The sequence below is a fragment of the Leiobunum rupestre genome, chromosome 5 (genome assembly GCF_980474605.1).
Source record: "Leiobunum rupestre chromosome 5, qqLeiRupe1.1.hap1, whole genome shotgun sequence".
In the NCBI taxonomy this organism is placed as follows: domain Eukaryota; kingdom Metazoa; phylum Arthropoda; class Arachnida; order Opiliones; family Sclerosomatidae; genus Leiobunum; species Leiobunum rupestre.
The window spans coordinates 15,109,060-15,136,971 of record NC_143388.1 but is presented as its reverse complement, the minus strand read 5'-3'; the positions used below and the strand labels follow the sequence as shown (position 1 = coordinate 15,136,971).

The 27,912-nt window shown below is 34.4% G+C and overlaps 1 protein-coding gene across 6 annotated transcripts in view; it reads left to right on the top strand.

The window, feature by feature from the left end:
* Positions 1 to 27,912, top strand: part of LOC149943625 (dachshund homolog 1-like) — a 236,153-nt gene that overhangs the window by 202,381 nt on the left and 5,860 nt on the right. For all 6 annotated transcript variants that reach the window (XM_090174375.1, XM_090174374.1, XM_090174373.1 and 3 more), the window contains one exon: positions 9,028 to 9,111. In XM_090174375.1, coding sequence (XP_090030501.1) covers positions 9,028 to 9,111 — 84 coding nt within the window. The remainder of the gene's footprint in view (positions 1 to 9,027; positions 9,112 to 27,912) is intronic.

Genomic DNA, 27,912 nt, shown 5'->3' with positions numbered 1-27,912 from the left:
ATACCAACGCAAATTGAAAAAAAAATTACAACACACAATGAGAAAAAGAAGGCTCTTTTGGAAAAAGCTTTTCCCTAATTTCAAGAAACTGCGAAAGAATTGATAACACTTTGCACTTCGCAGCCCAGACGGACAGACCTACAAACCCACAGACAGACAGACACGGTGATTGTAAAAAGGGTTGGTGTCACTTGTATTAAGAATACACCGCAAGTGGCAACTTGTTTTATATCTATGCATACCCAAAGAAAGGTAGAAAAGGAATAAATCTTGTCCGATACGATACGAGAGAAATAAAGCGTGAATGCTATCGGGAAATTTTTATATTCAAAAAAGAAAATACAGAAGAGATTGCCATTTGTCACCTTGGCTGTTGCGCCCGCAGATATTTTCCAATATGGAAAAAATATTCCAGTTTTTCTGCCCGTATTACCATACCTCCTCGTACGATCCTCTTCTCGCGAATCGGCACGAGGAGTTATGTAAATGCCAATACAAAAAGAATCCACGTTGATCCATGCGCGCTAGCGAAAAGAAAAGGGGGAATAAAAAATGTGGTGCATTGTGATTTTGGCTACATCGTCAAGAAAGCTAAGCTCGTGCTTCTTGAACCAGAATAACAAAAAATAACGTTTTCACAATGCGGATAGAATATATATTTTTTAACTTAACAAGCGATTGATATAGACATTTCAAATACTACGCCGCACTACCTGCTTTTTTACCCTGATGTCATTTATATTAATATACACTAGGAAGGGGTAACACGCGACGAATAATTTTTATGAAATTTACATCTCTCGAGAATACACGCTCATAAAAAGGGTTGCATTTTTTTCAACATAAATCAACATCAGTTGTTAGTATTATATTATTAATATAGAAATATAAAAGTGTTTTACCCACACTATATGCAAATTTTAATTTTGGAAACATTGCATTATTTATTTTTGAAATGATATTCCTTAGATTGTGCCACGATAAAAAAATATTAAATTTCCTACCAAATTTTAATATTATCATTCATGCCAGAACCATCTATCCAATAAAACCACGTTATAGGCGTTTTAACTGCCGGTGGTCTTAAAAGGAACCTTTATGAAATACCCCTTCAATTTTTCAAACTATCCTGTACAGTGGCGCCAAACATTTTTAAAGCCAAAGTCAAGAGCGGCCGGAGCTGCAAACGTTGGTGTTGCACACCCAATACCTGAGGTTATATTCCCTTTAAGTTTACATTGTATCAAAAATAAATAATTAATCAACGTATGAGCGGCAACCTGAATTTGAACATATGGTTTGAGATATTTTAGATTTAAAAATAATTTAAAAAACCGGTGGAAAAATTAATCAAGTGGAAATTAAAAAAAAAACTTAAAGGTAGTTCGACCATATCATGGGAATAACAGGTGGTTTCATTGAAATTCAAACGTATAAAAGAAAAATTAAATCGTGGAATCACGGATACGTATACGTATTGGAAACACGGTTAGCAACGACATCTTTTGTACCCTTAAGTCACAAAGGACATTTTCCGAACCCCTAAAGTTAAGCGGCCAAAGAAGCCAATTTCTTTATCCAAATCGGCATTTTTTTCAATGCGAGTAAAATCCCGTAGTGTAACTAAGGCTTGGCTATCAGTTCGAGCGTAGTTTTCAAATACCGGATCGCGTTCTACTCAGACTGTACTACCTTTCCCGCCTTTACCTTAACCGCCAAGTAAGTCGAAAATTAAACATAGTGGCTATTGTGAGTCCGCATTGTCAACTAGATGGCATTACATTCGTTTTCGTGTAAGCCTCGTCATTTGTAAAGAAATAATCATAATAGGCGAATCCAGGCTTTAAAAGTCAAACAAAAAACGAACGGGAGAAAGTCACGAGGCTTTAAAACGATATTAATCAAATGCTAGGATTATATCGGGATTCGACAAAGCGTGTAATCGCTCGATTTCGGCGTTGAGCGACCCCTACCTTCTCCAAAAAAATACCTTTTTATTTCTTTACATAACATTTTTTTTTCTTTCTCGAGTTGAATTGCGAATTGTACAACAACCCAAGATAAATGATCGAAACGTTTCTATTCGATAGTTTGACTCTGGGCTTTATCGTTGTGGAAACAAGATTTTTCGGTATTGTAAATAGGTTTTCCCGTGTTTAAAAGCTTTTGTGCGTAGATTTTCGTCGAAATGGCGGCGTTACTTTTATAATATAGATGGCGCTGGTTTTCAATGCGTCCAAGTGTCCCAAGACAAATTGACCGTAACTAGGCCTATTACTGCATAGAGATATTTGGAGAGTTTTTATTGCCTGTGCGTATTAACAATACGGATGAGACGCTTAGCCTTGTCCACTACTATTTATATTATATATTATATATTATATATTATATATTATATTATATATTATATTTATTACTACTACCTTTCTTTGCCAATGACAAATTACTAGACTAAGTGACATTTTGTGCAAAATTAAATTTTCAACGCCTTTTCCAAGTTACCTAATATTTTAAATTTTAATAATATAGCGAGTTAGCTATCCGACCGTCCTGTCAAGTATTATCAGACTATAGCTTTTAAAATCAAAATTTTGATTTCAAAGTAAAAAAAATTAATTATTATTAAATAACCTTATAATAATTTGTAAATAACACGACTGCTACTTTTTGGTTTTAAAACATTTTATATCTATGTTCTAATTTAAAAACGAAACTTTTTTGCAATTAAAAAATTTACGTTTTTAAAGGCCTAGGCTTTCTTCTGCCTGTCACCCTTTAAATTTACTTTCCTTCCAAACAAATACCCTGGTGGTAGGCCAACGTGCTCTGCTGTAGGCTTACCACCAGGGTATTTGTTAGAAAGGAAAGTAAATTTAAATGGTGACAGGCAGAAGAAAATTTAGGCCTTTAAATTAGAACATTGAAATAAAATGTTTTTAAAATCAAGAAGTATCAGTGGTGTTATTTACAAATTATTATCTGATTAAACATGGTCATAAAATTTTATTTAAACGATTATGATTTTTCTACGTTTCAAATATAACAACTACAATAAAAATTGGTAGTAGCGTTGAATATTTCAAAGGATACCGCGGTACTGTGCCACTTTAAACACCTCCAAAGTGGAAATCTTGGCGACGCCACTGACTCCTAGTGACAAAAAGATAAAGTTCGTTGAGCCACCCTATCGAACGCCTTACTTCACACTCCCTTTACGATCTTAAAAGTGAAAAAATATATAAGAAAGCAATCGAAATTGAATTTAGGTCGGGGTAAATATGTAGAAAGAAAGAGCTATTCAAATATCAGCCAGAGTGGAAATGCGCAGCTTAAAATCGAAATGTTCTTCTTCTCTGTTATCTTTCACGGATCCATCTCTGGCGGGATGGGCGGATGATGGGGATCGAGATGGAGTGGAAGCGCCAGAGAGAGAGAGATCTAGAAACGCAAGCCTTTTCAGGTTGCCTTGCCAAATTGAATCAAGAAGATTTGGCCCGTTTGCGAAGGAGCCAGCGCTGCAGCTAGAAAAAAAGATTAATGGTCTCTTTCTGGCTGGGCCATCTGCCATCATACATTTAGCCCATTATTTAGCAATTTTTAAGATTCAAGAATACTCAGGCGCGCGCTTCGACTCAAACGAAACTTTCCACCCGGGAAACATACGCATTTGGAGGTCCTTTTTTACACACACAAACGTAACTGACTTTATCAAATGGTCCCGTTCGTAGTTATTCAAATAAAATCGAGTTGAAAATATGTTTCAGATTTTCTTGGTGCATTGATATTTTTTTACTAATATTAACTAAAGTAAAACCACAATGGTATTAGTAAATACATATGTATTATACTACCTGTAAGTTTAACTAACTATGTTATTTATTCACTTAAGTTATCTTTAAATTTTAAAAAGTTTTTCTATCTCAAGCCGTCGTTAAATTAGAAATAGTTTCTTCACCGAAATTTTAAATAGTCTTTTCACCAAAACTATCGTGAAAATTAAAATGGTTTATTCACCAAAACCACCTTGAAAATTAAAATGGTTTTTCACCAAAACTATCGTGAAATTTAAAATGGTTTATTCACCAAAGCTATCGTTAAATTTAAAATAGTCTTTTCACCAAAACCACCGTTAAAATTAAAATAGTCTTTTCACCAAAGCCACCATGAAATTTAAAATTGATTATTCACCAAAACCACCGTGAAATTTGAAATAATCTTTTCACCAAAACCATCGTTAAATTTAAAATAATATTTTCACCAAAGCCACCATGAAATTTAAAATAGTTTTTTCACCAAAACCACCGTGAAATTTAAATAATTTTTTCACCAAAACCATCGTCATATCTGCAATATTTTTTCAACCCAAAGCCGAGCTATCTGAAATCTCAGTGAAATGATATTTGGTTACAGAACGAATATTAATGCTTAAATTAGCAAATATCAATGTCATCTAAATATTCGTCAGTCAGAACGGGACCTCGCAGTAATAGCTGTTAAGCCTTGGCTACCATTGTGACACACGAATTTGCAGTCCTTCCGATTGCACTTTCTCTCTCCCTCTTTTTAGTGCCATTGCAGGAAGGTCGCTTCCACCAGTTCCCCGCCACCCTCACTCCAACCGTCCAAATTCGCTTTCCAATAATATTCAGACGAGAAAAAACCTTTTCCGACTCTTTTGCATTTTTACTCCGTTATTTTTACCCCCGTCCCATTTTTTACCCCCAATTTGATTCCCTTCTAGCTGCACTTCGAGTTCAATTCGGAACCCAGAGAGCATTAAAAAGCGACCCCTACCGTCGATGCCTGTCACTATAAAAGCGCGTTTCATATCACCCGCTAGTTCGATCAAAGTACGGCTGATCAGACTGGCATCTTTAAGAGAAATGCGAGGTGACCGTGAAAGGGTTTGGATAGGCTGCGTGTAATATTTGTTGCCGACTTCCATTAGTCGGGGACGATTCAGTGCGGATATTCAATTTTCCAATTAGGGTTCGCCTCGCTTCCAATAATTCCTCCATTTCTCCTTCGCCTAACCCCCAATTTTAGCCTTCGTTACGTTAAAAAAAGGGGGGAAATAAAAAAAACCCTAGGCTCGAGCTGATAGGTCATTAGATACCATATCGAATTAAAGGGGAATCCGTTATGAAACAAATGCCAGGATACGAGACTCGCATTCAGCTTAATTTTTGAACGATTAGCCTTCGAGGTTAAATCTTGGGCTTGTGAGGCTTGTAGAATATATTTACCGGCGTTTGATCTATTTTATTCGCTTCTGGCCTATTCTATTATCTTTGGTTCTTTTTAATTATCTTTGGTTCTATTTAATTATTTTTTGTTCTTATTTATTTCTCTTGGGGACTGTAAACCTTTTCTTTTGTTCTTTTTTATTCTCGTTGGTTCTACTTTATTTTACTTTTGTTATTTCTTATTCTCTTTGGTTCTATTCTCTCCTCTATTTTCTATTTTATTTATCTTTAGTTCTATTTTATTCTCTTTGGTTCTATTTTATTATCTTTGATTATATTTTATTCTCTTTGGTTCTATTTCATTCTCTTTGGTTCTATTTTTTATCTTTGATTCTATTTTATTCTCTTTGGTTCTATTTCATTCTCTTTGGTTCTATTTTATTCTCTTTGGTTCTATTTTATTCTCTTTGGTTCTATTTCATTCTCTTTGATTCTATTTCATTCTCTTTGATTCTATTTCGTTCTCTTTGATTCTATTTCGTTCTCTTTGATTCTATTTCGTTCTCTTTGATTCTATTTCACTCTCTTTGATTCTATTTCGTTCTCTTTGATTCTATTTCGTTCTCTTTGATTCTATTTCATTCTCTTTTTTTCTATTTAATTCTCTTTGATTCTATTTCATTCTCTTTGATTCTATTTCGTTCTCTTTGATTCTATTTCATTATCTTTGATTCTATTTCATTCTCTTTGGTTCTATTTCATTATCTTTGATTCTATTTCATTCTCTTTGATTCTATTTAATTCACTTTGGTTCTATTTAATTATCTTTTGTTGAATTTTATTATCTTTAGTCCAATATATTTTCCTTGGTTCAATTTAATTTATCTGGTTCTAATTTATCCTAATCGGTTAAATTTTATTATTTTTAATTCTACTTTATTATTTTTCTTTACAATAATAGTAAGCGTTTTTGTTGGGGGAATAACCTTTGATTTAAACAATATTTTCTATTAAAATAGCAATATATACTCTTTTAGAGTAAATGTCGATTAGTAATTTTTTCATTAGTTCTATAATAATTTATCAATTAAATTATTTCAATTAACATTCAAAGATATAGTATATTAAGTTCATAAAATAGGTGTAATTAATATAAAACGTCTATATTTTTATTTAAATAGTTTGTAATATTATGTAAGTTAGACTATTGTACTATTGGTTAGGCCAAGGGTCAAGTATCGTAAGTCCATAAAGATTTATCTTTGATAAATATTTTACTGAAAGATATTCAGATAGTGACGTCATCACTGTAATAAAATCGCCCCCTAGCGAGGCGCTGTCAAAGCTTCGGGAGCCGTTAGAAAGCGAACACAGGCAAAACTTTGACGAGGTTTACTTAATTAAAATAATAATTATAATAATCAGCTAGCTACCTTTAATGTCATTAACTCAGGTGGCCGAGTTACAATGTGTAGGAGGTTAATAATAATTATAATAATCAGCTAATACCCAAGGCACAAGCTTAGGCCCGAGTGAAACAAGCCCTTCATGCAACGCGAGCCAACAACTCCCTACGCACACTATTACCGTTAACCTCAACAAGTTTTAATGGTAAGACGAAACTGAAGAATTCGGGGGAAAACGCTTTAACCAGTGGGGAGAAAATTCGCAAATTGAACGTGGAAGGAGCTTGTCCGTGTTTTCACGAGGTGGGATCGAACCCATCTCTTCTGCCAACGATCCAAAATTTTCATTTAATTTTAGCTCTTTTTCAACAGATGTCGCTAGCGTAGAAATCAAAACAAGATGCTTTCGCTACATTTGGACCCAAAAAGCGGGACATAAAAGTACCCTTCGCGTTGATTGTCTCGTTTTTAAATTTGACGATAACTTAAATTATAGTAATCTTTAATAATATATTTTATGTGGGATATATAATTTAGGTTAAAGTCCACTGAGTAGAGTATAAGTTGTCTAATTATAATACTCTACAATGGATCTCTGACGACGTTATCGGTTCGCTATTTTGAATCTTAGCTTCGTTTTCCATTAATAGATGGCACCACGATCTCCAGTAAAGTACTTTTTTTCGAAGAATCGTATAGATTCATTGCCATCTCTAATAACAAGGGCCTTATCATAATACAGGTGGCAATGAAACAAATCAACCTCCAATTCCTCAAATCTGAAACAAACGCCCCTAAAAATAAGCACTGGAAATAAACGACATTTTAAATCAGTGTTTCAAGTTGCGCATACAGACAAAGAAAGCGCGTGAAAAAGTAAAATGAAAAACCTCTTTCTTTTGTCAACTCTAATTTTCATCAAATAACTCTTTCCGTTAAGAGGGTTTGCGCCCCCTTCATGATTACAGGGTAGCCGTTGAAACAGACTAGCGAAAAGATGGTACGCAAAACCCTCAACCACTAATTTCAGTCAGTTTTAACCTCGTTTTCTCACCATTTCCATTACTAGAAAGAACAAAAAAAAACTAGCGTTTGGCACTCTTAAAGGGGGAACAGGGGGAACCCAAAAAAATCAGTAAAAAAGGGTGTTCTTCCTTTCAGTCAGGAATACTAGCCCCCCCCCCCTACCCTCCGACAAAACAGAAGCGTGCCCTGTAAGGAAACCGCCTCGCGGGGGCTGTACAAAACAAAACATAGCCGGGCCGGGGGGGGGGGTCGGCAAAGCATGGGAAAAGAAACAGTGGGGAACTGGAAAGAGAAAAAAAGAGCTCTTTTGCAAATGAGCTTTGGCACTTAAACCCGAATTGCCACCTGAAATTTGTATAATGCTGGAGTAGGCGAAACTACTCGCGGGAAGAAGAGGAAAAAATATCGTGGATCTGGATTTTTTTTTTCTTTTTTGGGCCCAGAAGCCTTTGCCTTGTATCGAAAAAATAATCGGAATAACTTACAGTGGCAGCTTGAAATTTTTTACTGTACGTTTTGCGAGGCTAAAACGAAGGATTCTTTCCCGCGCATAGACGGGTTCCGTTGCTAACAAGAATAAATATTATATACGCGACCTCCCTGCGAGAGCCGCTTTTACGAATAAATGGTCCATGGAATATTTTTTTAAGTTAAAAAACGTGTTTCTTTGTGTAATTCTAATATTTTAGAGGAAAAGGGGGAGAAAGAAATAATATATGTTTGGTAACGTTGCTACACGAGTCGGAGCATATTTCAGAGTGGCTTGTTGATAAATTATATAACATTTAGTGACTCATAATATTTTTATTTTTAATAAACCTAATTAATTTATTATATTTTGTTCCTAATTTATTAGCAATGTTAATAATTTTTATACCTTTAATTATATAATATAATTTTAGTATAAATAATTTAGTTGATATTTATAATTTATTATATTATATTATATGTTACTTTAATTGATTTTATAATTTTTATTATTTCCATTCTTTTAATGATAAAATATAATTTAATACTTAAAATGTAGTGACCCAAGGTAATTTTTGAAAGTTTTAATTTTTAATTGAAATTATATTACTAAGGTGATTTTTTTATATTTGATCGTTAATGAATTTTATAACTATGGTGAAAACGTAAAAATATTTTATATTATATTATATCAACTATAATTTAATTAACACACTTTCTATACTAATGAAACGTTAAATATATAACACTATTTATATAACTAATTTAATAAAAAAGTAACGTTTAATTCGAACTGTTAATTTCAAAATAATTATTAATTAAACATTTGACTATGCTAAACTTGTGAGGAATAGTTACTAAAAAAATACTTTCTAAAAACACCAACAGTCTATCAATTTGTTTCGCTATCGCTAATGTAATTTAATTTCTTTCAATTTCAGAATCTTTACAACAGGAAATCGAGCGCGAGAGAAATTCTCGGTCCGAAACAGCGACGGAGCACAAAAATTTGCAAGCCGAGAAAGGTGAGCTAGACACTTTCTATATAATATATCAATCCCAGCCAGGCCTCCAATTCTATTTCGCAAAACTCTCTTAATTTTTTAATCAAACCGTAAGTCCGGCCGAGCAAAAGGCGAAAGAGCTTAATTAACCATAGCGAAGTAAAGAAAAGTCACTTCCATTTTTGCTTCACTTAAATTTCGTTAAAAACCAGCAAAAAGTACGGCGTAGAAATTAAGTCCGGCCACGTTAAAAGCAGCGACACATTTTGGAGCCAGCCAATATCATCTTAGCCAGGACTGAGCGCTAATAAAAGCTACTAGGCAATCCTTAGTTTCGCTACGACGCCCGGACTGAGGACGGAGACCCGATTACATCCACAGGGAGGCACTCCCATCCCACTCATCTTGAGCTTCATTTCCATCGCACTTCGATGGGAACTTTAGATGCAAAACGGGCTCGCGATCGTAACTCGACTTTACCCGCGACCTACTTCTTTTCCCAATTGTCAGGTAACTGAAAATGAACTTCGTCGTTTGTAGCATTTTTTGGCGAAGAGTCGGGAAGGTTAAAACTAGATTTCGGCTTACCCAAAAATGGAAGAAGATAAAAAATAAAGTAACACGCGGAGAAAGCCGAGAAAGCTGCCCCGCTATTAATTAGTGGAAGGGTTAGAAAACGCGCGCGCGACTTTTGCGAAACTAAAATAATTAGAAGCGCTCCATTAAGCGACGTAATTATGAGGGAGTGAGAGTTTTTGATTTCATAGAGGTCGCTGTTTACGTGGCAGAACGTCGGCCACATTTTTTCCCCTTTCCCTCGGAGTCACCTCTCCCGAGAATATAATTTAATACCGCCATCTAACGAACGACGAAGGAAGCTTCACGGAGTTACCCTTTTATATATTTTTCTATTAATTATTGCAGTCGATTTTGTTTCGATAGGTGAGCGTTAGGGTTACTTTTTTTTCGGAGGTACCCTTTCAAGTTCGTCTGCTAATTTGTTCGGGGCTGGTTGGTCCCCCCCTCACATCGTGGGAATGGCAATTAGGGGTTGGGCAACCGAGTCGTTATTAAAAGTGGTCAAAGGGGGATTTCGAGACTATTAAATTTCGGAGGCCTCTCGAAATTAACTTTAATCACTATCCCAACGGTATAAACTAAGGAGGGTATGGTTTATTTTGATAAACCATAAACCATTAGGTTGAAACTCGCTCCCCGATAGAGAGAGCGCAGCCAGAAGTTGACGTCGAGTCTTGTCTAATACGGAGTTTCGGATAATTTGCATAATACAAGCTAATTAGCGGTAGGATATCGCGATTAAAAAACGCTTTAATTGGTTCGACAAGATTTTCGCTCCGATAAGGCATCCGAGTCGCGTCATTTGGAGGTCCGCCTGCAAACATTTAGATTAGAACGAGCGTTAAAATTAGCTAGAGCATCACTCTTTTCGGTGAAAAAATAATTTAAATGTTCCGTCAAACTTTTAAACGGTAAATTACGTTGAAGCAGAAGTAGATAGTCTACCTCTTACTATACGTGTATCCGTCGCTTTTTTCTAAGCTTGAAACGTGTTCCTTCGCAAGCTTGAGGTGACGTAGTAAATCAATAAATATCCTAAGACAGTGTAATTTTTAAATTTTACATTTTACATTGCTAGGCGCAGTAGCATATTCGGTAAAACTTTGACCAATCCGCGGTTTGAAGAGAATTTAATGTCAATAGTAAACTTTATATTACTGTTTCGAATTAATATCGTATTTAGATACTTCTCTAGTAAGTGATACACTATTTAATTTTGATTGAAGGTAAACAATTTAAGAAATACGTTGCTCTATTTAAATGTAATAAACTAATTATAATCTAACAAATTAATGAATAATTCCGTTTTCTTATTTGTCATTTTTCTTTTTACATTTCTTAAGACTACCCATAAATAATAAATCAATTTTAATCCAATCAGCACAGAGATATTAGAAATATTTATATGAAAAATGACAAGCAATATAAATCTTAATGAAAATTGTTTATCCCTATGAAAAGTTAAATTATTTTTTGGATGACCCGTTTATTATAACAAAAAACACCTTAAATTACATATTTAAACCAAGAACATATTTCTTTATATATTTAGTGAGAATGCCTATGTATAAATAAATATATTTTTGTTAAAATATTATTAAAAATAACGCTAAGAGAATAATTTCCAACCTAGTTTTTAATAAAATTTTAAATATAACAATTAAAAATACGTAGTTGAAATCTATTTAAATTTACAGTTAATTTCAAAATTGAGAACTGCAAATAGCTTACTTCGGTCACTTGGGTACAAAATTCTCCAAACTTGAAAAAATAAAACGTTCATTGGTGAAGTTATTTGGAAGGTAAATCTAGATTTATAAATATAGCTTCTAAAAATCACGATTTTAGCGGAGAACTTGGTCAAAATCTAAACTAACAACAAATTAGTTTTTCCAACCCATGTCAATCAAACTTCAGAAACATACAAAGGTTATCAGTACAGATTGGCCCAGTCTCACGTGCATGAGAACTTTAGACGTTTTTCATTTTGTTTCAAACAGAGATTCCGTTTGACGGGCGACTGACAGCGAAAACAATTTAAAATAAAAATGTTTAAAAAAAAAGAATACGAAATATTATCTAAGACTAGGCCAGCCATTGCTGACCGGATATTTGGCTGAGTGCGTCTCCAAATCACCTTAATAAACTTTCATTTCTCAGGAATTGCGCGGTAACACGTAAGCAATATTCAAATAATTTAGCACAATATTTCTTCTTTAAAAGGAGTATAAAGTGGAATATATTAATTTCGGGGTGGTAATTGTGGGGGAAGTAAATAAATTTCCAATCCCCAGCCACTCGTGTTCGAATTTGGTATTGGGCAGTAGAAATAGGGGCTACTATGTACTTTCCATCCCAAAACATTTAACAGCGCTCCTAGCGTCGAAAACATGAATTTCGTTATACTACCTTTAAAATATAAATACAAAATATAAATATAAATAATCAGCTAGGCTAATACCCAAGGCACCACCATAAGCCTAAGTCATCAAACGACTTTTAAAGCCATTAATTCAGGTGGCTTAATTAAAATTAAGGGCATGAAGGGCTTTCCACCACCCTCCTATTTATTGTAACCCGGCCACCTATTTAAGGTTTTAAAAGTCGCTAGATGACTTGGGCCTAAAGCTGATTATTTTTATTATTATTATAATAATAAAAATATAAATAAAAAATATAAATATAAATAAAAAATATAAATGTAATTAAAACAGTATATATACAATTAAATAATACAAATATAATTAAAACAGCATAAATATAATTAAAATAATATAAATATAATTAAAATAATATAAATATAATTAAAATAATATAAATATAATCAAAATAATATAAATATAATTAAAACAATATAAATATAATTAAAATAATATAAATATAATTAAAATAATATAAATAAAAAATAATTAAAAAAATTACGTTATTACCGTTTGGATTTCTAAAAGATTTAAAATTTTATGAAAATTAGAACAATCATTTTGCAATCCATTAATTTGCTTTCATATATGAGCTTGAACGCGCCTTAAGGATGCATCGGTATAACGCTAATAAACCAACAAACGTTGTTATCGTTCCTGCGCGATTCCTTACCAAAAGCGCAGGAATAAAGCAACTAGTGTATCCCCACGCCATCTAGCGTGGAACCCCGACCCGATCGAAATGGAAATGGATGAAGAGGGAGGGGGGAGATCACATACAGTTTCTATCACTGACACACTGACTGAGTTTCTCTCTTTGGAGAGTCTGCCCCCCATTTTCCGATTCGAATGCGGAAATGAAAGGGCAGACGTCTGAAGCGGCTACGAGTGTTTCTCCCTTTTCGCCGCGAGGGGCGCCTCCGACCGTGACAAATGCCTTTGCGGTCTGACTCGGATTTGAGCATTTCGCCCCATCTAGGAGTACGGAGGCGAGGTATATCTGTCTCCCGCTCTCGCAAACCGAATGCCGCAGTCAATGAATCGCGTGGGAGATTCGTACGCTAGCATTGAATCACCGCGTTCGTCATTGCGGCCCCCGAGAGTCGCAGAAACGGCTCGCTTTCTATTTGACAGCGTCGGTGGCGCCATCTAGTCAGAGTCGTCGGAAACTGGGGATTTTTCTTTTAACGTTTTAGCCAGTACGAAGGCGTAGGGGTACGTGTTTCGTATCTATACGAAGCAATAAGGCTTCTATTATTTTTGAAACGTTAATTACATTTCTATCAAAAAAGTCAAGAAGAGCCTTTGCGTTTTCTGACAACTGAGCTACCGGAGCTCCGGTCGCGACCTCTGGAAGCGCTTTCGGATGCGTGCGTGCCTAATTCGAACTTTTAACTAGAGAAGCGATACGCCTGCCATCGTGTTTGAAACGAGTGACTTTCATAAACAAGCCAACCAACGTCTGACGCGGCTGGAAATTATAATTGCATTTCCACGAATAACCTATTATTCTGGGTTTTTGTTCAATTCTATTAAAAACTTATTAATGTTCCCGAGGAATCGATAAATGCAACATCGAAAGTTTCCAAACTCGAGAAGGAAATTTATTTAGTTAATAGTCTAACTAACGGAATAGCCATTATACATTATATTAATTATTTGCAATTATACAGAGAAAATAGTAAATTTCTTTCATACTGTTTACGTTCCCTTCATTTGTAATTTTTACATTTCTTCATTTATAATTTTTACATTTCTTCATTTATAATTTTTACATTTCTTCATTTATAATTTTTACATTTCTTCATTTATAATTTTTACATTTCTTCATTTATAATTTTTTCATTTTCTTTCTTGTAATTTCTATAATTTTCTATAATATTTTAAATTTCATTCTTATAATTTCTATAATTTTCTATAATATTTTAAATTTCATTCTTATAATTTCTATAATTTTCTATAATATTTTTATTTTCATTCTTATAATTTTATATTTTCATTCTTATAATTTTTATATTTTCATTCTTATAGTTTTATAATTCCATTCGTATAATTTTTATGTTTTCATTCTTATAATTTTTATATTTTAATTCTTATAATTTTATATTTTCATTCTTATAATTTTTATATTTTCATTCTTATAATTTTTATATTTTCATTCTTATAGTTTTTATATTTCCATTCTTATAATTTTTATATTTTCATTCTTATAATTTCTATAATCTTTTATAATTGTTATATTTATTTTTTAAATTTTAAATTTTCTGGTCATATATTTTCTAAATTTCTTTTATTCTATATTCTAGATTTCTTTCAATATTTTCTACAATCCTTTAAATATTACTTTCTTTTATAAATTCAATCTTTTTTAATACTTTAAATATTTTATTTATTCTACATTTCATTTTATAATTGCTGTTTTTATAATTGATTTACCTACGCCTAAAAATTAAGTTCATTACCATAAAAGGAGCAGTAGCCTAAAATATCTCACGTAATAACGGTATAAATTTTAAAAAAGTACATTAGCTTCTAACAATAAACCCATAAGAATAAGATACTACACATAAATATATTAAGTTATATATTTCCCATACTCTTTCGGTATATTTCCCTTTTATTGTAGAGTTATAAACAGGGCAATATATTACATTTAAAAGCCGTATTATAGACAAGCTGTCTCTTTCAATTTCAATTCACCATAGCTAGCCGAAGTAGAACCATAAAACTCCATTTGGTATGGTCAGAAGTGTATATAGAGGCTCCTCAAACTAAATTACGGAATATACCCAAGCTGGTTCGCGACTACGGGCTCTCTCTCGAAACAATAGAAACTCAAAACCCAGCGAAGCTTCGTTCCAATATACAATTTCCCACGAAACGGAACTTAAATTGTGTAGGAAAGTGAAATTGCCTTTTGGAAATTGGCTTTTAACAAAGTTATTATATTTCTAATACTATGCCAATTCGGCCGGAGTGAGGCAGTCGGGATGTCTCCTTTCCCTAATATCTCCGTTTCCCCCTCTCCATCATCTCCCGCAAGCATAACTTGGTATTAAAGTCAAAGGACACTATCGGGTATCCTGCCGGTGGTGGGATATTCGGAAGACTAGACTCTCCGTTCTCGAAATTAAGGTTTTCTGCCGGCTTTAATACTGTCAGAACGTCTCAAAGGCGAATTTCTCCGTAGTCATAATACAATGGTTCGCGGCTAATTTTACACATGCCCGATTCCGTCCCTACAGGCCTATTTCGCGAATCTATCTCTCTCTCTGCAACGAGAAGTTCATTTCCAATTAACTTCGGTATTCGTTAGAGAAGGAGCCCAATCATGTCCGTGGAGTATATATTGCAATCTACATCAAATAAGAGAGCTTATTAGGGAAATAGTGTAAGCGACTCTAGCAATCCTGGTGGACATATTGGCGTTCAACTCCCTTCTGCCACGGTGTAACTATACCATCTACCAATGGCCAGATATTATATATATATCTTCCCTACAGTTTTACGATTATAGATAGAGAGAGAGAGAGCGTGTAACGTATAATACGGTATCGCGGAATATAGGGGGCCATATTGGAGAGGGCAATAGCTGCTCGGGGGCTGTCCAATTTTGGAGACTCGGCGCTGAGAAACGTTAATAGGAGGTGGCATCCTGTCCTGGCAAACTAACTAGGCGAACCGTAGAGCTACGCGGCGCTCTCTCTCCTAGTTGACTAAAACATATCCTTCACGTGTTGTGCCTTCACGCCGGTCAGTCTTCAAGTTGCCACCACGCCTAACATCGGCTTTTGGATTTGTTTATCGAAGCGTACTTCTTTGTATACACCTAATTTAATTTAGCTCCAAAAATTATTAAATAACCATCACGAACTACGAATAATTTATTAGTACACTTGAAAATGTGAATTGTAAAGTCTGGTAGATTTTGAAATGTTAATATTTCAAAGAAACCTTTTGAGTGAAATACTACTTATGTGGTTATTTACTTTTGTGTATATAGAACTGCCGTGCAAAGCACAAAAGCATTAACGACCAAATTAAGGTCTGAAATTTTTAATAGTGTTACAATTGAACTGTCAGACGATGAGACTTTGAACAATTTTTTGGTGTTATCAGCTATGAGAAATACAGTCTGATGTACCATTATAAATACTTAAAACCAGAAGTATATTATATCTCTTTGAGATAAGTATTCCTTTTCCAATATTGCTAATTTAACTAGTAATGTTAGTTGTTTGAAACGAGCTAATTTTTCATAAGAGAAAACAGCACCCTGCAATTAGTTTTATAGATACTTTTCTATAGGTAAAATATGCGTTTTAATAAGTAAATAATCTTTTTAAATGTTATGTTATCATTTTACATCGTTAAACTTTCATTGTTTGGCGAGAAAATCACTCAAATATAAACTCCAACTTATTAAGGTTCATGTTTCATTTTTACACCTTAGATGGAATCTCAACTCTTAAACATTTCGGTTAAAACTGACTTTTCGAACCGCTTTATTTGTTTGCAATCGTAGAAATTTGACAAATGGCTACCGAAGTACTAAAACAACCAAGATTCACACCTTTTTACCTCATAAAGTCGTTTAAATTTGCTTCGTTATATCATCTCAACCCGAAGATTCCAAGTGCATATCAGAGACGATTAAATATTTAACGTCTTAGTAACGTATAAGATTATAATTAACTAATGAGTGGATCTCTTCGACAACTCTAATTTTGACCAAAGGGGTGCATTCGTGTAAAGGTGGAAGGGGGGGTAAGGACAGGGGGCTGTTTATCCCTCTAACATTCAATCTATCTGGTTGACAATATTGCTATAATCGTAATTCAAGCTAATATCCGCGTTCGGGGCTTAGCAGCTCCTTGGAGCGTCCCCTTTTAGCGTTACGCGCGCCGTACAAGTTATAGACGCTCGCCACGCCGCTTTATTTTAATTACTTTCCAGTCTAATGTATGCCCGTAAACGCCTTTCGAAATGATCGGAGAAACATTACGGCGATAATAGGAATCGCTTATGCAAAGGCCCGGCCAAGGCCTAACCGAGGCCCGACGACGAGCGGGATTGCGGAGAGCGCGAAATGGCGAAACTGCGTGAATTCTAAATGCGCCAACACAGTCCCTTTCTAAGGAATATAATATTCAATCGAGATTTAACCTGACAATTATGACAACGGGGGCGATAGGGTGAAGATAGCGTGCTCGCTAAAACGAGGCTACTGTCCGTTAAGCCCGACAGTTTCATCCGTTAGAGTCGTAGAAGCGACGCCTCGTAACTCTCTTACTCAATGAATCAGTGATATAAAAGAGGACTAAGCGACGCGCGCGAACCTAGCGGGTGACGGTGAAAAGGGAGAGCCCCGCCCCTTTTAAAATGGCGACTCGGCTGACGGAAACATTAACGTTTCCCCTTTGCCCCGGTAAAACGGGCTACCTCGCGATCCAAAAGCTTTAAAATAGCCCGGAATAGGCCCCCCTATATGTGTACCTCCTGTTTTTACAGGAACGGTGTAAGAGAGGATACGCGGTTTGTCGGGTTGCTTCGCCTAAAAGCGGGCACACACGCCGAGCGCGGGACTCACGAGGAAACGCCGACTTCCCTAATGGATTTTTCTTCCACTTTTCGTCACTAATTACGTTTTCCAAAAGCTGAAAAGGTCTGATGGCTGGCCAAACCGAATGCGTAGTGTTCCCGCTGAGCTCTCGCGTACCGCCTATGTACCGTGGACACTCTCTTACCGTACCTCTCTTTTCTACGCGACAGCAACTTTTATACAACAAGGTCCGAGTTTTGAGGGCTAAAAAGTTATTAATCTCTGCCGCGAAAGGGCTAGCGAAAACTCCTATTTTGGAAATGGGATAGTCTGCTAAAATATAGACGCTTAAAATGGTCAAAACCGAAACAAAAATTTTTAAAAGCGATTTTTAGTCGCGCTTAAACGCGCTCGGCTGGGATTAATTGTTATTTTTACGCGTATCGGACCACTGAAGGCCCGGAAATTGACTTCGAAAAAAGTGGAGTAAAAACTAAATCCAGAGTTTGCCAATTTTGGAATGAGTGCTAGTTTGTTTCGGTGGATATTGGGTTTTGTATTGCTTTCGTAAAATAAGTTGGCGCGATTCCGAAACTGATACTTTTTTAGTGGGAACTTACCTTTAAAATATTTTAAATCAATGAAGGCCTAGATGTAATCGATGGTGTAGAGTTTGTCTATGCATCTAGCAGTGATTGTAGGCAATAATTTAGGAAAGTTTATCCCACGTTCCTACATTATGCTAGAGAGCTTTCTTATTTTGGGTATTTTAAATATTATTGCGAAACCGTATCATTTATCAGTGAAAGTTTTTAAACAAACCATTGTTATTTATGTAAAAAGCGATATCCCGATGTTGTGTTAATATTCGATGTTTAATATTATTATCTATTGAAAAATACTATGTTCACGTAGGTCATTTTAACTATTTCTCAAAGCGTATTTAAAAATACCAAATTAGATGATACATCTGTTGCTTTTTCAAGTTTCAATGGAATAAATTGCATGTTTATAAGCAACCGTTATATTGTTTATACACATATAAGTGCGAGACATAAAATTTAAATTCTTCCATAAAAAAGTGTTGGCTTAATAACGTCTTGTATAGAGCTCTTAAAGGTCAATAAGTTAGACCACCAAGTTTTCCTGGGATTCCCAGGAAAAACTTGGTGGTCAAATGGTGGGAATGAAATAAGCAGTGTGTTCAGCAAAAGTTAGTACACGTCACTTCTTTTGGTTAGGTGATATTAAACCAAGAACCCATAGACGTACCAACTACCAAGAACAGAGGAAAGGAAATTTTGATTACTTACGTGTTCTTAGTACGTCTATGGGTTCTTGATTAAACTATTTGAGATTCAAGCAATGAATTTGACTAATTCCGTGATGCCAATTACGCGCGAAACTTGTAACTTTTGAACATAGTTTGCTTTTCTATTATTGAAACAGCAGCTTTGGCTTCTGTGTAAGTAACATAAATTATTTTGACAGGCTAAATCTATTTTATAAATTTCATAGAGGATATAGCCACTAGAATAGTAGACGATAATATAAAAACACAATACATTTGGTGAACCTAAAAACGTTAGTCCTTTTGTGGACAGTTGTTGTACTTTCGAGACCCACTAAAATTTCATATTAACGCATTTTCGGATGATAGTATAGGTTGACTAATTAGTTAGTATATCGGACATGAACAACTCATTTGTAACAATAAAAAAATTGCATTTTCTGAACGTTACTTAACTTGTAAAATACTCGTTTATTATTATTGTTATAGTATTATACTCGATCCTTCATATATAATTATATTTTGATGATTTACAGATGAAAATACTTAACTAATGTACCCTTAGAATAAAAAGTACGTGCACAAGATATTTTATTAGAAAAATAAAAAGGACGACTATAGTTTCGGATGCGTTATTTCTCCGTCATCAGGGCAAAAACGCATCGGAAACAGGGTGGGACATTTTGCTTTACCCGTCAGAATTAAAATAGGAGTTTATTATCACTTGAGTGATTGTTTTTTAATTGTATTGATGAATGCTGAATTTATAATACCCCCATATTCGCCATTATTTATGAATATTTAGGTAAATTTTTCACTAGTCAAATTGACTAGTGAGCCGGAAAATTTCAATTAATTTTAGTAGTCAGAGCATTTATTTTAGTAGTCAAATGCCGTGACTAGTGCCTTATGTCCGACCCTGATCCGAAACTATAGTAGTCTATATATACTATATATAGTCGGGCTTTTTATTTTTCTAAATAAAATATCTTGTGCACTTTTAACTCTCGTTGTATTCCCTTTTTTAAATTCTAAGTAATTTTGTGCAAGTGACTATTATAATTTAACTTTATGAAAGTACCCTTTCTGATGTTGATTGAAATAAATGTTTTATTTAACTTTATTAAAGTACCCTTTCTGATGTTGATTGAAATAAATGTTTTAAATTTGGTACGATATGCGGCTCGGGCTTGATCTTAAGTATTATTAAATTCCTCAAATGCAAAGGATGAATTCATCATATTCTCAAACTTCATTTGAATAACTATTTAACACTTGTCATCCCGGGCAGGCACAGCCTTTTCATCCTTCCTCTCGCTCTGATGTTTCTAGGGTACAGTCCTTCCCTCTTACGCTTTTTACATTGAGCTTTAACTTTCCAAAATGATGGATGGGACAACGTACGACTTCGCTCGATATAGATGCTTCCAATCTGGCTGCTGCTTGCTAACTGTATAGCCCCAACTCCCAGTCACATTACAGATTTTGAAATTTATTAAGATTACGTATTCAAATGCAGCATTTCAATAGAACTTAATCTTCCTTTAAACATTTTCTTTCATAATAAATAGATAATGCCAAGAAAAATGTCTTATTTACATTAAAAAAAGGGGTGAATAAATATGAACTTCGCTTTAGAGAAATTGAATTGTTATTATATAATTATTATCATTAAGTCATAATTTAAGTTTAAAGATAATGATGGGATATTAGGAGCTTTAACATAGGACAGTTTCCTAACTAATTATTGTAAACATCAGAAATAGCGTTTTAAGAAAAAACTTTAAGCCGTTGCAAAATGTATTTCTTACTTGAATTTAATAAGACTACTTAAACTAATTAAATTATTTTTCTTTTTTAATTAAATCATAGTTTAACGGGTAAAACATAGTATAACGGGTAAATCATAGTATAACGGGTAAATCATAGTATAACGGGTAAATCATAGTATAACGTGTAAAACATAGTATAACGTTTAAATTTGAAATTTACTGTCTTTGTGTTGGTTACCATAGTTGTATACAAGAGAATAACCTATGAAAACAAAGTGTACTAGCAAACGTTTGCAATATAATTGAAATTATATTAGCGTATGAACAAAATGTTCATTAATTCCTTACACAAGCGACATCTTGTGGTTTCAAAGACTAACTGAGATATGACGAAAAATAAACGTTTCTTCGTAAGTAGGCCTAGAGTATTGAGTAGGCTACGAAAGTACAGATCATCAGACAGCAATATGTATTTTATAAGTCATAAATTTGCATTCTGGATGGAAACCGTTGTTTTCAACATTTGCCACGGTAACCGTGGGAATGGGCATGGATCAGATTGATATCTTAGTTTTGGTTAGGGAATGGATAGAATAGGTAAATTTGGGCTCGGAAATCGATGGAATAGGAAATTAGAATGTGAAAATTTGTGTGAAATAGAATGAAAATGGTTGGAAAACTAATATTTAAATTGAAATGCGTTGAAAATTGGTATTGCTTTTACGGAAATGGACCGCAATGGTAACGTTTCTACTTTCAACGCAGCTCTCAATTCTAAAGTATTATATTAAATAAAATGTAATTAATGAATTAATTAATAAGAAGTGTTGTATAAAAAGTAAAGTATTTTAAAATTTATAAGTTCTAGAGACTATTACTAAGTTCAACAAAGAGACGAGGGTCATAATGATCCTTCATCATTACCCACACACACTCGTATCGCATTTAAATAAACGACAAACTGTAATGATTTGTGTCGATTGGGGTTCATCAAAAACGGAATAAATTAAAAAAAAATGGAACGTAAAACAAATCAATGATGAGCCAAAAAGCTTTCCAAAAGCCGAGTCTACACTGCAGATCTTCTAGGGTTAACGGAGCCTCGTCTAAGCCTTTGTTATTACAATAAACGCAAAGGCTTAGCCACGAACACGCAAAAATGCGTCAAAAAATATAACTTAATGAGCGCGTGAAACGTCGAGAGCCGGCGTCAAAGCCTGGATAGATAAAACCCCAAAAAATGACAGGATTAGCATACCGGTGACGATGCCCCAGTATATACATATATCTAAATAAAATAAAAAATATATCTATATATATAAATATATATATACTTTTATCGCTTGAAAGACCCGCGCTTTTCAGTCGGTGACTCTTTCCCGCATAGCTCGTCACAGATGACTAGAAATCTCTGCCTATCGGATCGCCAATAAGAAGACATAGTTGCTACCACCATCAACTGAGAGCGCGATATACGTTTAATTTACCGATTATTAGGCTTTTTACGTACTGTCAGCTTAGAAGTGTCCCAAACTAAGCTTCGCGGAGTCAGGGGTGTGGAGATGGGGGTGGGGGAGACCGTCTCCAAAACCTTTCTAAGTGTCACCGTAGACTTCTTTTCTATTGTCCTTTTCATGATTAACGAGCTATTTGTGGGCGGGTGGGCGCCGTATAATTTCGCACCCCTATCCTCCCCCCCTACGCCCTACCGAGGTCTGACACTGCTTTTATAACACCCTGGGAGACGAAATTCAAAGCTGTGGCGCCCCCAACTAATGTTACCTTGGATATTCATTCGCTGATATAGGAAGAGTTTTAACTTTTAACAGGCGTACTAGAAATATGTATTCGTATAAAGCAGACTTTGACTATCGATACGTAGTTTATATCGTTTGGTTAAAATATATTATATTTCGGGTAGTATTGTAAGTAATTTTCAGAGTAGTTTAAGGGGGAAGACTACAGTGGTCATTGTTTAATTTCGCGCTATTTCAAGCTGAAGTCTTTTAATTTTGTATTTTAACTTAGAAAATTAATATTTATGTGTAAAACAGCCTCTTATTTAGTGACTAAAATAATTCTGACAAATTTAAATTTAAAAGTAATTAAGTTATTACGTTTTAATTCGGACCCCCGGAGCTAAACAAGTTGGGCAAGCGCCCAAACTACCCTTTAGTTAGGACCTTATATCTCGTTAACTATTAATATTAGAATTCTCAAAATTATTATAAGCACTAGAGGAAGGTTCAGCTGAATAAGAAAAATATTATTCAATTATGTAATTGTTAAAACAGAAACGTTCAGCTTGAACGAAAAAGAGGCTTTTACTGTATTCTTCCCCCTTAAATAGCAAATTAATAAACTAATCCGAAGCTAATTTATAATTAAGGAACTAAAAATTAATTAATGCATTAATGTTGGAAATTTATAGTGTAAGATTGAAGTTAAAAGATTATTTTCCCATTAAAATTATTCCGCTGCCTAGTAGACGCCAATTTTAGAATGTGGTGAATTTTAATTCAACAAAGACTTCCTGGATGCAATAAAACAGTAAATATAATTTAGGTTACTATAAGAAATAATGTTAATCAAAATATAGAAACTGAAATATCTCAAATTTAAATAAAATGTCGCTTACTATGTTTTGCCATGGACGTATGTGAAAGATAAATTAAACAAAACAGGGACCCTTGATAGCGTGCCCGGGCCTCCGTAAAACAATAATTCCGACTTCAAGAGAGCCGTTATTATAAGTTTACTTAGAGGAACGAGGGTTTAAACCCAGGCCCTTCCAGACTGCACGGGCCCTGGTAATTTGAACCGGTTTTATCTTCGATCCACATGAAATATAACTTTTAATATTAATTAATTTCCTTTTTGGGTTATTGTAGTAAATTTTAATTAAAATATATTTGAATAACAATTTGATTAATGGTTTTAAGAGCAGCGTGGCCATGTTAAAAAGAAGGTCATTTAGGGATGCTTTCCAAGTGGTAAAGCTGAAACAGAAAATATCACACTCACCCCATTGTATTAACTATAGGATTCTGTCCACAACAAAATTGAAATAATTTTTTTTTGTAAACCACTATGAAATTTTATTTTAGATCTTTTAAGAGTAATTAGAAAAATTCATTATCTGCCTTCAATTTTTAAATAAAAAGGTAAAAAATTTGAATTATTACACCGGTTCAATCGGGCTTCAAACAAAAAAAAACCTTTAATCTTAAAATAACCATTAGAAATTTTAATTGATTTTTTCCCCGTTGTGCGCGCCACTTGTCGAGATCATGAATTTAAGAAAATATAATCTAAATTCGTCGAGGAAAAAAATTGTCACCAGACTTCTTTCGGGGAAATTGATAATAAATGTGGCGGTGATAATTGAAATAACCCCCTTTCGAAATACCTGCCTATGAAAGAGAGAGAATCACAATGTACCCTTTCAGGTGAGGACACATTTTTTGTCACCATTTTCTTTCGGGAATTAGAAAAAGGAGGTAAAGAGCTACGCGATATACAGGAGGGCTAGATCATTAAGATTTTTTTATCTCAGTGGATAAGCGCTTCTTATAAGAGTTCTGTTTTGGAGCCGTGTTGCTTTTCCAGCCGCTGAGCAGCTCTCGGTCCCTTTCGAGCGTTAAGCGAGGGATAAAAACAATTTAGCTTAGAGCCGCTAAGTTTCGCTTGGTTTTAGAAGCGCGGTAAAAAAGCCCACCTTCGAGAGGGTTCCGAAAAAAAGCTCAGCCAAGCAAAGTTAAGAGGCTGAATGGGATGGGAAAGTTTTATGAAGTTTCTCAAGCAGCTATAATAGCAATGTTAATAGAAAGTGAGAAACCCGCAGTTAAGCAATGTACAAAGGTGGGCGGCACTATAGTGACGTGTTTGAATGATCATCCAATAGGAATTCGTTAAATTTGGAGATAGATTTTTGAAAAAGATCTCTACTTTCCATATGGGATGTTTAAATAGCTGGGTTCCAAAGGTGATTGAATATGGATTAGGATTTGATTATATCATACAGTGGCGTAGACAAGGGGAGGTTTCCGGGTGCAGACCCTCCCCTTGGGTTCTACCTTTGACTGTACTAAATTCCCTCCCCCTTCTCGACACCCCTCTTAACATTCTCACACTTCAAACCCCCCTTGACGAATTTCTGGCTACGCCACTGATATCATATTAAATCTATGAATTGTCATAGCACAACAGATAACAAGCCATCTTTTACTGTGTGCAATCTACACCCCTACAGGTTTTCGAGGAGGGGTTTTACTTGTCTATAGTAACAAAATTGAAAATAGCCTATTTTATGCTCAAATCCTTAATTACCTACTGGAAAAAATAACGCAATTATATATCAGAATAATCTAAATTTTATGTAACATTTATTAATTAATATAATTTTTTTAAAGCAAGTGGTGGCTCTATCATTGTCATTTGTATTGTGAAAAGACCCCTGTTAATAGAAATGTACATGAATCTAGCCAATTATTCGAAAAACGCGACTTTACTGGAGAGCGTGGTGCCATCTATTTATGGCAAAGGAAGCAAAAATTAAAAATAGCCCAATGATAACGTCATCAGAGAGTCATTGTAAAGTATTATAGTTAGACAACTTATACTCTATTTAGTGGACTTTTACCTAAATTATATATCCCATGTAAAAATATTATTTATAATTGCTGTAATTTATGTTATTGACCAATTTACAAACGAGCCAATCAACGGGAGGGGTACCTATAAGTACCGCCTTTTTTATTTCGACGCTAGCGACATCTTTGAAAAAAGAGCTACTTCACGTTGAGCCGACACTTGCTTTAATATCATTAATTATATATTAAATAATAAAACGCATAAAACTTATAATAAATATTCATAGATAATTTTTAATTAATAATAGTGTAGTAATTAAAATGTAGTTAGAAGTGTAAGCTAACGTCTAGATAAAAATGTAGTCGAAATAATATCTTAATCCTAGAAAAGCTGTAACGCTAAATTAATTTTAATTACCAGCGGTGGCAATTCTTAAAATTTACTCAGAAACTACACCAAACAAATAGTTTAAAAAAATGAATTACGCAAATCCTCCTTCGGATTAACTAACCAGAATTAATCTTACTTTAAAGGAGCATTGAAAACAATGAGAACAGTTGAAAGATAAAAAAACATTTGTACGTTTAATCCAAGAGGAGGTGATTAGACGACGAATCTCTTAAACAATATTTATAACCAACAGCGTTTCCTAAATTAACTATCAACTTCGCGTAGTTGCGCTTAGGAGAGAGAAAAAAGAACCTATTTCCAGCGCAGATCTTTTATGCCTCTTATTAATCGAAATTAATTAGAAGTGCTTCATTTAAAAAACACCGCTATCGTTACCATTAAAAAGTCAGGGTTTTCTCTCCGACATCATTACCGGCTTCGGTCACGCGGACTTTACCCCACCCTCGGGGGTTTAATGGGCAGGAGGGCTAAAAAGAAAAATACGATATGCAGAACCAGACTTCATTAAAATTAGAAAAATTATTCAATTTAAAAAAAGAAGCGCTTGTGGAACGAAATTTTCATCTAGAACATATTAAAGAAAAGAGTCATGTTATTTAAACGATTAAGGGATATGCGGAAAATAGCTCTGACGTCACTATCTTAGCGACGCGGAGTAACAAATTCATGATATTAGATTGTGTTAGGCTGACGTAAATTTTCATGTATTTTTTGGTAGTTCAGTGATAGAATAGACCATAACAATTGAACGTGTAGCAAGATCTAGGATGTGTACACCGCAACAATGCTGAACCTGTATTGTGTGTACAATAGACAGTTATTAATATTTTGGAAGGAATTTAATCGGGGTTTTTAAAAGGCAATAACTGTGACGTGTCTGATATCTGCTCAACTTCTGTCCGTCAGTTAACAATTAATTTAGATTAGTTTCGGGTTTAAACTATTTGGTTTGCATTTTGACCCATGCCAACTGATCTGATAATGGTTTGCATTTTGAATCATGTTAACTGATCATATAATGGTATGAATTTTGACCCGTGCTAACTGATCTGATAATTGTTTGCATTTTGAATCATGTTAACTGGTCGTATAATGGTATGAATTTTGACCCGTGCCAACTGATCTGATAATGGTTTGCATTTTGACTCATGTCAACTGATCTGATAATGGTTTGCATTTTGAATCATGTTAACTGGTCGTATAATGGTATGAATTTTGACCCGTGCCAACTGAACTGATAATGGTTTGCATTTTGACCCGTGCCAACTGATCTGATAATGGTTTGCATTTTGAATCATGTTAATTGATCGTATAATGGTATGCATTTTGGCCCGTGGCAACTGATCTGATAATGGTTTGCATTTTGATTCATATCAACTGATCTGATCTTGGTTTGCATTTTGACTCATGTCAACTGATCTGATAATGGTTTGCATTTTGACTCATGTCAATTGATCTGATAATGGTTTTCATTTTGACTCATGTCAACTGATCTGATAATGGTTTGCATTTTCACATGTCAACTGATCGCATAATGGTTTGCATTTTGACTCATGTCAACTGATCTGATAATGGTTTGCATTTTGACTCATGTCAACTGATCTGGTAATGGTTTGCATTTTGACCCATATCAACAATTGATATGGATCTGATAATATCTGAACGTAAATGCATATAATCTGATATTTGATTTATCACGATTATTTTATCAGTTCAGATAACGAAATACTACAGTTTTGATTTTTAAACTATATTTAACCGATGTACCTTGTGAAGACTCACTTCACCTACTTCATTCAAGGGAATCTGGCTTGCGACTAAACCAAAAGCAGAAGCTAAGCCTAAATATTAAAAAATTAAAAACGTGATTTTATTAACTTTTAACTACTATCAAAGTTTTGATGTAACTATCATCTGGCTTCCATAGTTCTGATGTACCTACTATCTGACTTTCATAGCTCTGATGTACCTACTATCTGACTTTCATAGTTCTGATGTAGCTACTATCTGACATTCATAGTTCTGATATAACTACTATCTGACTTATGTACATAATAAAAGGTTAATTTAATTTTAAAAAATGGAAGTTTATCCTATTCCCGATACAAAAAGTCCCCCATTCGGTAGTCGTATCCACCATTGATTAAGAGAAGGCGTTTGCGTAACCGGTTCTAATGACAAAACCTTGTAACCAGGCCTTCTTGAAACGTCGCA